Source organism: Microcaecilia unicolor, chromosome 9 (genome assembly GCF_901765095.1).
Source record: "Microcaecilia unicolor chromosome 9, aMicUni1.1, whole genome shotgun sequence".
Taxonomy (NCBI): Eukaryota; Metazoa; Chordata; class Amphibia; order Gymnophiona; family Siphonopidae; genus Microcaecilia; species Microcaecilia unicolor.
Window position 1 is genome coordinate 221393086 of NC_044039.1, and position 15308 is coordinate 221408393.

The 15308-nt window shown below is 43.4% G+C and overlaps 1 protein-coding gene across 2 annotated transcripts in view; it reads left to right on the forward strand.

Moving 5' to 3' along the window:
• SPTLC2 (serine palmitoyltransferase long chain base subunit 2) overlaps positions 1-15308 on the forward strand; it is a 121894-nt gene that overhangs the window by 34572 nt on the left and 72014 nt on the right. For both annotated transcript variants that reach the window (XR_003943300.1, XM_030213969.1), the window contains exon 3: positions 5140-5294. Coding sequence is in view for 1 of the 2 variants with exons in the window: in XM_030213969.1 (XP_030069829.1) it covers positions 5140-5294 (155 nt within the window). In the remaining variant the exon portion in view is untranslated. The remainder of the gene's footprint in view (positions 1-5139; positions 5295-15308) is intronic.

Consider the following 15308-nt stretch of genomic DNA (forward strand, 5'->3'; position numbering starts at 1 on the left):
CCTTAATCCCTTCTCCACTACCTATCTCTACCTACTTACCTATTTCACTACTCGGTTATACTTAATTTTTACTCTCTCTACAATATTCTGTATTCCCTATTACTGTGTAAGCCGCATTGAACCTGCTTTGAGTGGGAAAGTGCGGGATGCAAATGTAATAATAAATAACCCCTTGATCCAGCTAAGTATATTTCCACCAATCCCGAAGTAATCTAGTAGTCTTAGAGGCATATTTTCAAAGCACTTAGACTTACAAAGTTCCATAGGTTTCTACGTAACTTTGTAAGTCTAAGTGCTTTGATAATGAGCCCCTTAGTAATATATTATGGTTTACCATGTTGAATTGGAGGAGAATTATGCTTTTGACTGTTGCTATTTCCTGCTTGAATTTGGCTAGGAGAGTAATTAGTACTGTTTCAGTGCTGTGGAGGGGGTGAAATCCTGATTGTGATTCATGTAATATTAAGAATGTGTTTATATAATCAGTAAGTTGTTTGGTTACCATGTTTTCCATCAGTTTGAGTACCAGTGGGATAGATGTTACTGGGCGGTAGGTAGTGATTTCATTTGTTTTTTTTTCTGGGTATCTTTTGGTATTGGGGTGAGTAGGATGTTGCCATTTTCCTTGGGGAAGAGGCTTTGCTGAAGCATGTAGTTTAGGTGGGATGTGAGGTCTGCTATGAAGCGGTCAGGGGCGGATTTTATTAGGTAGCTGGGACAGTTATCCAGTTTACAGTGAGTGTTGGAGAACCTACTAATCGCCTGGGTAACTGTTTCAACGTGAGGAGAGTGAAGTTTGACCAGGTTAAGTCAGCTGGGTATTCTCCAAGGGTTGGGTCCAAACCATTGAGGAAGTTTCTTGTTAATATCTCATTGAAACCAGTAAAAATTATTGAAACACTTAAGTGCTTACCCCTGCAAGAATATTTTTGTTCTTTAGACTTTTCAGATTTCAAAAACCGTTATTGCCATGACAGTTTGTTCACACAGTTAGCCTTATGCCTTTGGTGGTTAATATACCTTCAGGTATCGCATAAAGTTTACAGAGCACCAAAACACTCTAAACCTATTTTGATCGTTCTGTTAATTGCTTTATAGTTCAGTTCAAAAGGAGCTCAAGTAAAACTAATTAAACAAAACTAAATTATAGCTGTGTGCAAAAGTTTAGGCACTCGTCAAATTTTGTTTTAATGAACACCAACTTTGTGCAGGTTTAATGCATGATTTTAATCTATTTGCAGGCTTTTACAGATTCAGAATAAGAAAATGGTGAATGTAGCATAAGTTTTGACACCCTTTCAGCTAATACTCTTAACATCTCCTCGGGCAGAAATAACAAATTCCAAATGTTTTCTTTAGGCAATTAAGTATTTCTAGTCTTGTTTTTGGAATTTTCCTACCCTTCTTTACAGAAACCTTCTTGCTGAGAAATATGCTTAGGTCTCCTTGTATGCACTGCATGCTTGAGATCATCCCGCATATTTTAAATAATTCCAAAGCCTTCATCTTTCTTTCCTGTTAAGTACTTCCTGGTTGATTCTGAGGCAGGTTTCAAATTTGTGTGGCAGAAGTATCCATCGTATTCAGCGTCAATTTCTTCAGTGACTGGAAGATGTTAGCTTATAGGATATGTTGATGTTTTGTTAGATCTATTCTTCTTTCCATACATAGAATATTTTCTGTACCACTGGAAGCCACGCAACCCAAAAGCTTAACGTTGGCAAGGTGTTCTAAATGATTCAGCCTTTAATTTTCCAAATCTGTCTTGTGTACTGTGATCAAGTGATAGGAAAATTATCCTTCTGGCAACTCTCTCATGTAAATCATTGTTTAAGCAACAGTATATTGTGGACCTACTGCTTCAATATATATTTTTTTTGTTACGTTTGTACCCCGCGCTTTCCCACTCATGGCAGGCTCAATGCGGCTTACATGGGGCAATGGAGGGTTAAGTGACTTGCCCAGAGTCACAAGTTGCTGCCTGTGCCTGAAGTGGGAATCGAACTCAGTTCCTCAGGACCAAAGTCCACCACCCTAACCACTAGGCCACTCCTCCACTGTTGCTACTATTTGAGATTCTACATGGAATATTGCTATTCCACTAGCAACATTCCATGTAGAAGTCGGCCCTTGCAGATCACCAATGTGGCCGCGCAGGCTTCTACATGGAATGTTGCTAGTGGAATAGCAACATTCCATGTAGAATCTCCAATAGTAGCAACATTCCATGTAGAATCTCCAATAGTAGCAACATTCCATGTAGAATCTCCAATAGAAGCAACATTCCATGTAGAATCTCTAATAGTAGCAACATTCCATGTAGAATCTCCAATAGTAGCAACATTCCATGTAGAATCTCCAATAGTAGCAACATTCCATGTAGAATCTCCAATAGAAGCAACATTCCATGTAGAATCTCTAATAGTAGCAACATTCCATGTAGAATCTCCAACAGTAGCAACATTCCATGTAGAATCTCCAATAGTATCTGTGCCTTTTATCTTCCTTGGTAAATTGATTTAATGTCGAGCAACCTAAATTCAGTACATTATTTACATGTATAAAATTATGCCTATGGCCACCACTGCTTTATAACTGTTTATGTTAATATATAATCATATGCTGTACTTTTTATCTTGACTGATAACCATCACAACTGTATGTGTCATGCCTGAAAGCACCTCAGATGGTGCTCTGTCTCCTTTAAAATTCATCTCTGCATTAGAAAATATGACATCATCACGCCAACGTCTTAATGACGCTCACGCAACCCTTCACAAACGATTTTTTCTTGGTGTCTTTCTTTTGCCGCCTTTTTTTGTTACTTTATATAGAAAGGATCAGACACTAAATAACCATTTATCCTCTCGGACCAAACAGGAGAAGGCTCCTTTGCCGGAGCCCCTTTTTTCGCGCTATAGCGAAATTAATGCAAGTTACCCAGGCTGTCTTTAAGGTAAGAAGTTTTTCAAACAGCCCTATCGGCAATTTTCTCTCTGGGCGTTTCTCTTTCATTTCTTATGTATATGTTAAAAGCGAGGCATGGTACCTGTAATAAGTTAACTAAATATCGGGTTTCCCCTTCAATCACTAAGGAGTGCCTTTTCAATCATTAAGAAAGGCACTGTTATCTCCACACTTTATATATTTAGACACCATTCCTTCTCTGAGGGGGCCATGACTACTTGCCGGGTTCCCCTAAAAATATATATATTTTTTCAACTCCTGTCTACTCACTTTGTAGGCACTTACAACTTGAACTCTGTACGATCGCTATATCTACAATTTGGTAAGCCTGTTCTAATGATGTCTTTTTATATATATACATATTGCTAATTACACCGATGACGTTGCAGCCATCACACATATTGAGATCAGATAAACCACATTATTCTATCTATCAGAACCACCACATGATATAAGCCTTCAAAAAACATATAAATATGATTAGTTCTTACAGTTTTGGATGTATATTTGTATATATATGTGTATATACGTGGACATATATGTCCATTACTATTTAAAAAAATTTTTTCTCTTAAAAATTCTTCAAAATATATTTTCATATAATTTGCATATTATAAATCTCTCATTACATGTCTGCCTATATTTTAAAATCGGTTGGCATTATGTCAGCTTATATTTTAAAATTTTAAAATTTATTGGAGCTGTCTCTATGACTATTATACGGTTGCTGGAACATTATAATTTTACACAGTTTATTGAATCAATATAATTGTTTGTAATATCAACATCTTATTATTATTTTTTAATTTTTCATATATTATTTATGCTTGAAGTCAACACGATGCTGTCATTATTTATTTTGTATGTTCTATTTTATTGATGTATTTATATGTTTTTTATTAATAGACCCCTGAGGCAGGCGCCTTTTTGGCGCCGAAACACGGCCCGTGTCGGGTCTTTGGCTAATAAAGTACTCCTGTTGTCTCATTCTTGAAGGCCCAGTGTTGCTTTTTTCTTTTGGTTTCTCTGATTGTATACTGTATTACCCTCTCTGTCTGTACTATACTGCCTCAGTAGCAGACCATGGACTTTTCCTCCAGGAACTTATTCATATTTTTTTTTTTTTAAACCCAGATATGCTAATTGCTGTTACATCTCTGGCAATGAGTTCCAGAGCTTAACTATTCATTGAATGAAAAAAATAAGTATTTTCATGTAACTTAATTGAGTGTCCCCAAGTCTTTGTACTTTTTGAAAGAATAACGAATCAATTTACTTCTACTAATTATACCCCACTCAGGATTTTATAGATCTCAATCATATCTCCCATCAGCTGTCTCTCTTCCAAGCTGAAGAGCCCTAACCTTTCCTCGTATGAGAGGAGTTCCTCCCCTTTATCACTTTGGTTGCTCTTTTTTGAACTTTATTCAACTTTTTTCTGCCGTCATCTACTATATATATATATATATATATATATATATATATATATAGTAGATGACGGCAGAAAAAGACCTGCACGGTCCATCCAGTCTGCCCAAGAAGATAAATTTATATGTGCTACTTTTTTATTTGTACTGTCCTCTTCAGTGCACAGACCGTATAAGTCTGGCCAGCCCTATCCCCGACTCCCAACCACCAGCTCTGGCACAGACCGTATAAGTCTGCCCAGCACTATCCCCGCCGCCCAACCACCAGCCCCAGCACAGACCGTATAAGTCTGCCCAGCACTAATCCCACCTCCCAACCACCAGCCCCGGCTCAGACCATATAAGTCTGCCCAGCACTATCCCTGCCTCCCACCACCGGCTCTGGCACAGACCGTATAAGTCTGCCCAGCACTATATAGATAGATAGATATATAATTTTTTTTTTGAGATACAGTGATCAGAATTGAATGCAATACTCGAGTTAAGGTCACACGGTGGAGCGATACAGAGGCATTATAGTATTCTTAGTCTTATTTAAGATTAAAAAGCTCATCAGAGCTTCCCAATCCATTTTTTCCCAAGCTTACGAGCATAAGGCACAAATCTGAATTTGGGGTCACAGGGAGAGCCATACACAGATCTTTCTTTCTTGAAGGCTTTATTGGGAGTCTTATTTTCAGGAGGCAGCCCAGTTCTTTCATTCAGCACTAAAGCGCATCCTGTTTATTATTCCTTATGTTTCTAGGATTTTGTTTCATTATACCAAGACTTTGAGAATTTCTACACACGAAACCTCTATATGCGGATCCGAGACAGCTGGAACCGGCCTATCTGCAGTGTTCCGGGGGCCAAGATGGATGTTATGGAGCGATTTACTGATGACTACAATTGGACATTCAAGTAAGTCTCAGCCACCAAGCAGTGGTTCCCAGGAAGTGTTATACAAAGAAATCAATGTGGAAATTAATTAGTGTAAAGAAGCACTAAGCTACAGAGGTTGAAGCTCTCATGCCAGTATTTTGAAACAGAGGTGGAAAATTTAGAAAACTTAGACTTCAAAGAAACACCTTCTTCCTTTTCCCTCCAGACAGTCCAGGTGCTTGGGTTTATGATCTCCTACCAGGAGGTGGAGACTGAAAACTAATGATTTGTGATATCACCACTTTGAGTATCCTGTGCAGCCAGTTGCTCCAGTATTTCTCAGTCTCCAGCAAGTGGCAGGACAAGCTATCCTCTGCAGCCTGGGCTTGGTGTGGTAGAATTTGAGTGTTTTTCTGAGGAACTTTATTTAAAAGTTTTATTTAATTACCCTGCTGTAGTATTAAGGGAAGTGACTGAGAGTAGTTTTCCATCCATGTGGAGCCCAGGGGGGGTGTTACACCTTTGGAGTCCCTGGTTCCTCCCTCCCTCACCTCACCTCAATATTAGGAGGTTTGGTGACTGTTTTGTGCCTCATTCATTTTCCCTCAGGTAGGGAAGTGTCCCCTTGAGTGGCCATACTCAGGAGGCTGCAAAAGACAACTTCAAGTGAAAAATAAATAAAATAGATAGAGAGGAGACCTTATTTTTTTTTTTTTTTTGTTACATTTGTACCCTGCGCTTTCCCACTCATGGCAGGCTCAATGCGGCTTACATGGGGCAATGGAGGGTTAAGTGACTTGCCCAGAGTCACAAGGAGCTGCCTGTGCCTGAAGTGGGAATCGAACTCAGTTCCTCAGGACCAAAGTCCACCACCCTAACCACTAGGCCACTCCTCCTCCACTTTCTTTGTTTCATCTATCTGTGGCTTCTTGATTAAGTGGTGCTGAACGCACAGCCTTATCCAGGGTGGAGAGAGACAATTTTCTTTTCAGTTCCAGCCGCATCAGGTATGATGACCCAAACAGATAATATATACTGGGCTTTTATGTATGGAGTGCCTTTCAGTCTCAGTTGTGTCCAGGTGTTGTCACTCCTGTGAGAAAAGTCATGTTGGATTTTTTTTTTTCTAACTAATCTAGTTCAAGGGGAAGGAATGTTGGCGTTTTGTCAGGAACTGCCACCATTTCAAATACCTCTTGGCAGTTCCGAGTTTAGATGCACCTTATGCTTTGGCTCCTATGTGTGCAGAAACTTCAGTTCAGAGTCCTGTTCAGCACATCCCCAGTTCTCTGGGTTTCTCTTGAATTTGTGTTTTTTTTTTTCTGAATGAAAATTGTCTGAACCTTTGAAGAAGGCTGCTGTTAGACCATTACTCAGAAAGCCTGTATCAGAATGTTCGGTTATACTGCATTATAGGCTTATTCTTCTTTACAATTTCTAGCAAAAGTTGTTGAAAAAGTTGTACTCTATCAACTTATTGACTTTCTTGATACGTTTCAAGTTTTGGAGGTCACTTATGGGCTCATTTTCAAAAGAGAAGGGCGCCCATCTTTTGACACAAATCGGGAGATGGGCGTCTTTCTCCCAGGGTCGCCCAAATTGGCATAATCGAAAGCCAATTTTGTGCGCCCTCAACTGCTTTCCGTCGCAGGGACGACCAAAGTTCCCGGGGGCGTGTCGGAAGCGTAGCGAAGGCGGGACTGGGGCGCGCTTAACACATGGGCGTCCTCGGCCAATAATGGAAAAAAGAAGGGCGTCTCTGATGAGCACTTGGCCGACTTTACTTGGTCCATTTTTTTTCTTCTTGCGACCAAGCCTCAAAAAGGTGCCCGAACTGACCAGATGACCGGAGGGAATCGGGGATAACTTCCCTTATTCCTCCAGTGGTCACTAATCCCCTCCCACCCTAAAAAAACAACTTTAAAAATATTTTTTGCCAGCCTCTATTCCAGCCTCAAATATCATACCCAGCTCCCTGACAGCAGTCCCTGGAGCAGTTTTAGTGAGTACTGCAGTGCACTTCAGACAGGCGGACCCAGGCCCATCCCCCCCTACCTGTTACACTTGTGGTGGTAAATGTGAGCCCTTCAGAACCCACTGTACCCACATGTAGGTGACTCTCTTCACCCATAAGGGCTATGGTAGTGGTGTACAGTTGTGGGGAGTGGTTTTTGGGGGGCTCAGCACACAAGGTAAGGGAGCTGTGCACCTGGGAGCTTTTTCTGAAGTCCACTGCAGTGCCCCCTAGGGTTGTCCGGTTGGTGTCCTGGCATGTGAGGGGGACCAGTGCACTACGAATGCTGGCTCCTCCCACAACCTAAGGTCTTGGATTTGGTCCTTTCTGAGATGGGCGTCCTCAGTTTCCATTATCGCTGAAAATCGGGACAACCATCTCTAAGGTTGACTAAATGTGGAGATTTGGGCATCCCTGACCGTATTATCGAAATGAAAGATGGCCGCCCATCTTGTTTGGATAATAACGGGTTTCCCCGCCCCTTTGCGGGGACGTCCTGCGAGGATGCCCTCAGGAAAATTTGGGCGCCCCGTTTGATTATGTCCCTCCACGTGACACAGAGATGTGTTTCTTTGTTGGATATTGTAAGAGGGGGACTTGATAAAGGGCCTTAGTGCAGGGACCTCCAGACTTTGAGTAGAGGTGGCTTTAGAGATTCTAGAAGGCTGGGAAGAACTAATGGTATGCAGTGTAATCCATTTACATTCAGTTTAGCCCTTTTTGGGGGGGAGGGGGTTGTAGAGGAGGTTGTGATGTCAATTTAGGTACTTCCAGAGCCTCTAGAAATCCCAGATAAAAGTTTGTGGGCCCAGCCTTAGAGACCTCCTGTCAAAGGTTGGTTAAAGTTGTTTTCCCAGAGGTTGCCCCAGATACCTAAAAGTTCCTCATTTTCTGATGGAAAAATATGAAGTCCGTAATTGTGGTAGTGCATAAAGGAGGTATTTTTTTCTCTTTTTTTCATTTCTTTATTGAACAAGAGTTGCATAAGCAGGCTAATCAGCAGTGAAGCAAAAAGCTAAACCCAGCATTCTTCTTCTCCCCCAAAACTATATTTGCAAGACATTTTGCCCCCCCCCACCCCAGAAAAAAAAAAAATCACAAGAAAAATCTTATCTGAGATGCCTGTGTTTTCATGGCCTTCCACTATATTTACATGTCTAATCCCCCTATCCTCTCCCAAAACCTTCCCACTCAGACTAGAAATAGGCAGGTGGACTTTACTGAAAATACATCTTTCCAAGTAAGGCATGTATCCCAAGCTTCCAGAGTCATCAACATGTGAAATGCATTTCTCCAGTGCCAGTATGATGGCGCAGTTTGCAGTATTCAAGCATTTTTTTCCCTCCACAACACAGGCTTTACTTAGAAGTAGTCGTCCCCCCTTACTAAAGAGAACAGACGTTTCTATTTTCCCAAACAACATGCGTAGACCAGTATAGGTTTAACTAGTATAGGTCTCCCCAATAAAATCCCCATATATAGAGTGGAGGAGTGGCCTAGTGGTTAGGGTGGTGGACTTTGGTCCTGAGGAACTGAGTTCGATTCCCATTTCACAAGGCAGCTCCTTGTGACTCTGGGCAAGTCACTTAACCCTCCATTGCCCCATGTAAGCCGCATTGAGCCTGCCATGAGTGGGAAAGCGCAGGGTACAAATGTAACAAAAATAAAATAGATACTATTGGAGATTCTACATGGAATGTTGCTACTATTGGAGATTCTACATGGAATGTTGCTACTACTACTACTACTATTTAGCATTTCTATAGCGCTACAAGGCGTACGCAGCGCTGCACAAACATAGAAGAAAGACAGTCCCTGCTCAAAGAGCTTACAATCTAATAGACAAAAAATAAATAAAGTAAGCAAATCAAATCAATTAATGTGAACGGGAAGGAAGAGAGGAGGGTAGGTGGAGGCGAGTGGTTACAAGTCAAAAGCAATGTTAAAGAGGTGGGCTTTCAGTCTAGATTTAAAGGTGGCCAAGGATGGGGCAAGACGTAGGGGCTCAGGAAGTTTATTCCAGGCGTAGGGTGCAGCGAGACAGAAGGCGCGAAGTCTGGAGTTGGCAGTAGTGGAGAAGGGAACAGATAAGAAGGATTTATCCATGGAGCGGAGTGCACGGGAAGGGGTGTAGGGAAGGACGAGTGTGGAGAGATACTGGGGAGCAGCAGAGTGAGTACATTTATAGGTTAGTAGAAGAAGTTTGAACAGGATGCGAAAACGGATAGGGAGCCAGTGAAGGGTCTTGAGGAGGGGGGTAGTATGAGTAAAGCGACCCTGGCGGAAGACGAGACGGGCAGCAGAGTTTTCAACAAATGTCTTCAATAAATGTCTTCAATAATTTACAAAATATACCATAATTAGGTTGAGTTTTAATTTCACGTGGAAGCTCATTCCAATACCTAGCAGCCTGGTATGCAAATGTAGCTGAAAAGAACATCTTATAAACAAACTTCCTGGGACTGGAATAATGTAATGTTAAAAATTCCCTAGATCCTGGGTTAGAATTTCTAGCCGATAAATGGATAATGAAAACATACAACTAGGGGCTTGATCATGGAGAGAATCGGGAAAACTAATGAGCACAGCTTAAATACAATTTGAGATTGTACCGGCAACCAATGTAGTTGCAACAACAAAAGCGCAGCCCTCTCAAATTTCGTAACTTTGAAAATCACTCGGGCTGTGATCATCATTAATAGCATCATGATCTTTTTCTTGGGAGTGACTTAACTACGTACCTAAGGTGGCAAAAGAGAGGGTAGAACGGTACAGATAGTCAAGAAAAACAGAACAACTGGGCCTTCAAGACTGAGACAACGGAAGTCCTCCACCTCTACAAGACCCGACATGGGCCGTGTTACTATTGGAGATTCTACCTGGAATGTTGCTATTCCACTAGCAACATTCCATGTAGAAGGCTGCGCAGGCTTCTGTTTCTGTGAGTTTCTGTGAGTCTGACGTCCTGCACGTACATGCAGGACGTCAGACTCACAGATCTGCAAGGGCCGACTTCTAGTGGAATAGCAACATTCCATGTAGAATCTCAAATAGTAGCAACAGTGGAGGAGTGGCCTAGTGGTTGGGGTGGTGGACTTTGGTTCTGAGGAACTGAGTTCGATTCCCACTTCAGGCACAAGAAGCTCCTTGTGACTCTGGGCAAGTCACTTAACCCTCCATTGCCCCATGTAAGCCGCATTGAGCCTGCCATGAGTGGGAAAGCGCAGGGTACAAATGTAACTAAAATAAAAAAATATATATCATACTATATCTAAAGGAAGCTTACCTACATATTCTTATTTGCCAGACTCATCAGTATTTCCTGAGAACTCTCTCCAAGGTAATGGTGGTAGTCGCACCATCCACCTCCCGTCCCACAAGGCGTACTAATCCCCAGCCCTGGCTGACCCCTTGCATCCGTTACCTTCGCTCCTGCGCCCGATCTGCTGAACGCCTCTGGAGGAAATCTCGCACCCATTCAGATTTCCTTCACTACAAATTCATGCTATCCTCCTTCCAGTCCTCACTATTCCTTGCCAAACAGGACTATTACACCCAATTGACTAATTCTCTCAGCTCTAACCCTCGTCGTCTCTTCGCCACCCTTAACTCCCTCCTCAAAGTGCCCTCCGCTCCCACCCCCCCGTCACTCTCTCCTCAATCACTGGCTGACTACTTCCGCGACAAGGTGCAAAAGATCAACCTTGAGTTCACTACCAAGCCACCTCCTCCTCTTCACCCTTCAACCCTCTCCCTCAACCAACCAACCCAGACCTCTTTCTCCTCCTTTCCTGATATCTCCGAGGAGGAAACCGCCCGCCTTCTTTCCTCCTCAAAATGCACCACTTGTTCCTCTGATCCCATCCCCACCAACTTACTTAACACCATCTCTCCTACTATCGCCCCCTCCATCTGTCATATCCTCAACCTCTCTCTCTCCACTGCAACTGTCCCCGACACCTTCAAGCATGCTGTAGTCACGCCACTCCTCAAAAAACCATCACTAGACCCTACCTGTCCCTCCAACTACCGCCCCATCTCCCTCCTACCCTTCCTCTCCAAGACACTTGAGCGCGCAGTCCACAGCCGCTGCCTTGATTTTCTCTCCTCTCATGCCATCCTTGATCCGCTTCAATCCGGTTTTCGCCCTCTTCACTCGACAGAAACAGCACTTTCTAAAGTCTGTAATGACCTGTTCCTTGCCAAATCCAGAGGCCACTACTCCATCCTCATCCTCCTGGATCTATCCGCTGCTTTTGACACTGTCAATCATGACTTACTTCTTGCCACACTGTCCTCATTTGGGTTCCAGGGCTCTGTCCTCTCCTGGTTCTCCTCCTATCTCTCCCACCGCACCTTCAAAGTTCACTCTCATGGATCTTCCTCCACCCCCATCCCCTTATCTGTTGGTGTTCCCCAGGGATCGGTCCTTGGACCCCTTCTCTTCTCAATCTACACCTCTTCCCTGGGCTCCCTGATCTCATCTCATGGTTTCCAGTATCATCTCTATGCTGATGACACCCAACTGTATCTCTCCACACCAGACATCACCGCGGAGACCCAGGCAAAGGTATCGGCCTGCTTATCCGACATTGCTGCCTGGATGTCCAACCGCCACCTGAAACTGAACATGTCCAAGACCGAGCTTATCGTCTTTCCACCAAAACCCACTTCTCCTCTTCCTCCACTTTCTATCTCAGTTGATAACACCCTCATCCTCCCCGTCTCATCTGCCCGCAACCTCGGAGTCATCTTTGACTCCTCTCTTTCCTTCTCTGCGCATATCCAGCAGATAGCCAAGACCTGTCGCTTCTTCCTCTTTAACATCAGCAAAATTCGCCCTTTCCTCTCTGAACACACCACCCGAACTCTCGTCCACGCTCTCATTACCTCTCGCCTGGACTACTGCAACTTACTCCTCACCGGCCTCCCACTTAGCCATCTATCCCCCCTTCAGTCTGTTCAGAACTCTGCTGCACGTCTCATATTCCGCCAGAACCGATATACTCATATCACCCCTCTCCTCAGGTCACTTCACTGGCTTCCGATCAGATACCGCATTCAATTCAAGCTTCTCCTTCTTACCTACAAATGCACTCAGTCTGCTGCCCCTCACTACCTCTCTACCCTCATCTCCCCTTACGTTCCCGCCCGTAACCTCCGTTCACAGGATAAATCCCTCCTCTCAGTACCCTTCTCCACCACCGCCAACTCCAGGCTCCGCTCATTCTGCCTCGCCTCACCCTATGCTTGGAACAACCTTCCTGAACCCTTACGCCAAGCCCCCTCCCTGCCCATCTTCAAGTCTTTGCTTAAAGCCCACCTCTTCAATGCTGCGTTCGGCACCTAACCCTTACCGTTCAGTGAATCCAGACTGCCCCAATTTGACTGCCCCGATCGGACCGACCGTTCACTTGTCTATTAGATTGTAAGCTCTTTGAGCAGGGACTGTCTCTCTTTGTTAAATTGTACAGCGCTGCGTAACCCTAGTAGCGCTCTAGAAATGTTGAGTAGTAGTAGTAGTAGTAGTCGCAGCTGCCTTGCAAAAGGAAGGCATTTTGGTGCTTTCCTATGAGGTGAATGGCTCATTTGCACAGAGTCTTATAAAGAAAAGTAAGCGTCGAGTGATGGAATTTCTTCAAGATTTGAAATGGATGGTCAACAACACTTTTTCAACACTCAGCAAGGCAGGGTGTTTGAGAGAGAGAAAACAAATTGCAGATCCAGGTTCAGAATCCAGTTGATTGCTTGGTACAGTCCGATGGCATAGGGCTTACCTGCAAGTGCTGGGCTTCATGGCAGCAATTCTAAAATTGGTCCTATGAGAGCTGATGTGTGTCCTACAAAGAGCTCTATTTTTTTTTTTTTTTTTGTTCTTCTGGTCACCGCAGAGACGGGATCTTGATGTCATTTGAGTCTGCCCAGAGAGATCAGGAACAGTTTGACATCCAACTTGGGCTGAGGGATGAACCTGAACTGAATAGAAATTGACGGATGCCAGCCTCAGTGGCTGGGGAGCTCATTTTCTGAACAAGTGGGCTGAAGGACGTTAGTCCCAGATAGAAGCCACATGATCTATCAATTATCTGGGAGCGGAAGCCATTTTGCTAGCCCTGATCCAGTTTCAACCTCTGATTCGGAACAGGGTGGTTCGCGTTCTCTTGGGCAGTGTCACAGTAGTGGTATATATATATATTTTTTTTTTTTTTTGTTACATTTGTACCCCGCACTTTCTCACTCATGGCAGACTCAATGCGGCAGGCAATGGAGGGTTAAGTGACTTGCCCAGAGTCACAAGGAGCTGCCTGTGCCGGGAATCGAACTCAGTTCCTCAGTTCCCCAGGACCAAAGTCCACCACCCTAACCACTAGGCCACTCCTCCACTGTTGCTACTATTTGAGATTCTACATGGAATGTTGCTATTCCACTAGCAACATTCCATGTAGAAGTCGGCCCTTGCAGATCACCAATGTGGCCGCGCAGGCTTCTGCTTCTGTGAGTCTGACGTCCTGCACGTACGTGCAGGACGTCAGACTCACAGAAACAGAAGCCTGCGCAGCCTTCTACATGGAATGTTGGTAGTGGAATAGCAACATTCCGTGTAGAATCTCCAATAGTAGCAACATTCCATGTAGAATCTCCAATAGTATCTATTTTATTTTTGTTACATTTGTACCCTGCGCTTTCCCACTCATGGCAGGCTCAATGCGGCTTACATGGGGCAATGGAGAGTTAAGTGACTTGCCCAGAGTCACAAGGAGCTGCCTGTGCCGGGAATCGAACTCAGTTCCTCAGTTCCCCAGGACCAAAGTCCACCACCCTAACCACTAGGCCACTCCTCCACTGATTCGGAACAGGGTGGTTCGCGTTGTCTTGGGCAGTGTCACAGTAGTGGTATATGTGAACAAGCCAGGGATAAGTGGCCTCCAGGAGTTGAAGAAGCTGAAGAGTTGAGAATTTTTAAAAAGATTGGTTTGAAAGGAAAGAATGATGGCTGGAGCTATTATAAAATTGGACCAGTGACATGCGAGACAATCAATATATCTTGAAAAAGGTCAACTAGACATTTGGCTATAATCACCTTTTGATGATCCACAAAATATTTCTTCCTGTAGCAGGATACGTTTTGCTTGTAATGCATTAGGGCCCCCCTTGTAGTAGAATTTTTCTATTGGTGAGCAGGCAGGTTCCTGTTAAGGCAGAACAGAATTCTGTATGGTCTTATCTCTACCTATTTGTTAATGGGCATAATACTCACAAGGCTTGGACTGGTCTGGTGGGACTAGGGAAAGAAAATTAGCAGGTAAGATCTAATTTTGCCCTAGATGACTAAGTTATGACATAATGTTTCAAAATCTGGCTGGTGAATATACATCCTCTTGTGATATTTTAGTATGGACATAATATATTGGTATATCTTAAGCACCACACTTGCTACAGAAATATAGAACTTGGTCATGAAATTCCGACAGGCTTGGTGTTTAGGGAAGAAATGGGGTTTTGCTTGCTGGTACGTGATACAGGAAAATGATGAGCATCAAAGACTATCAGCAGCAATTCTAATCTGCATTTTTTTGCCAAATTTGAAAGTATCAAGGTGGACAGATTGGTAGTATTAATAATTTCAACAATATTTTGTTTACTACTACTACTTAACATTTCTAGAGCGCTACTAGGGTTACGCAGCGCTGTACAAATTAACAAAGAAGGGCGGTCCCTGCTCAAAGGAGCTTACAATCTAATAGACAAGAGTGAGACAAATATAGGACAATCAAGCCATTGTGACATCACTGATGAGGTTGGCTCTTAGGCATTGGTGGAATGAGGCATTATGACATCACAATCTCAGCTCTGGATACCAGAGACTGAAACTCTTCACACTAAGGGGGGAAGTGGGCCAAGTAAAGGACAGTCGAGCCATTGTGACATCACTGATGAGGTTGGCTCTTAGGCATTGGTGGAATGAGGCATTATGACATCACAATATCAGCTCTGGATACCAGAGACTGAAACTCTTCACACTAAGGGGGGAAGTGGGC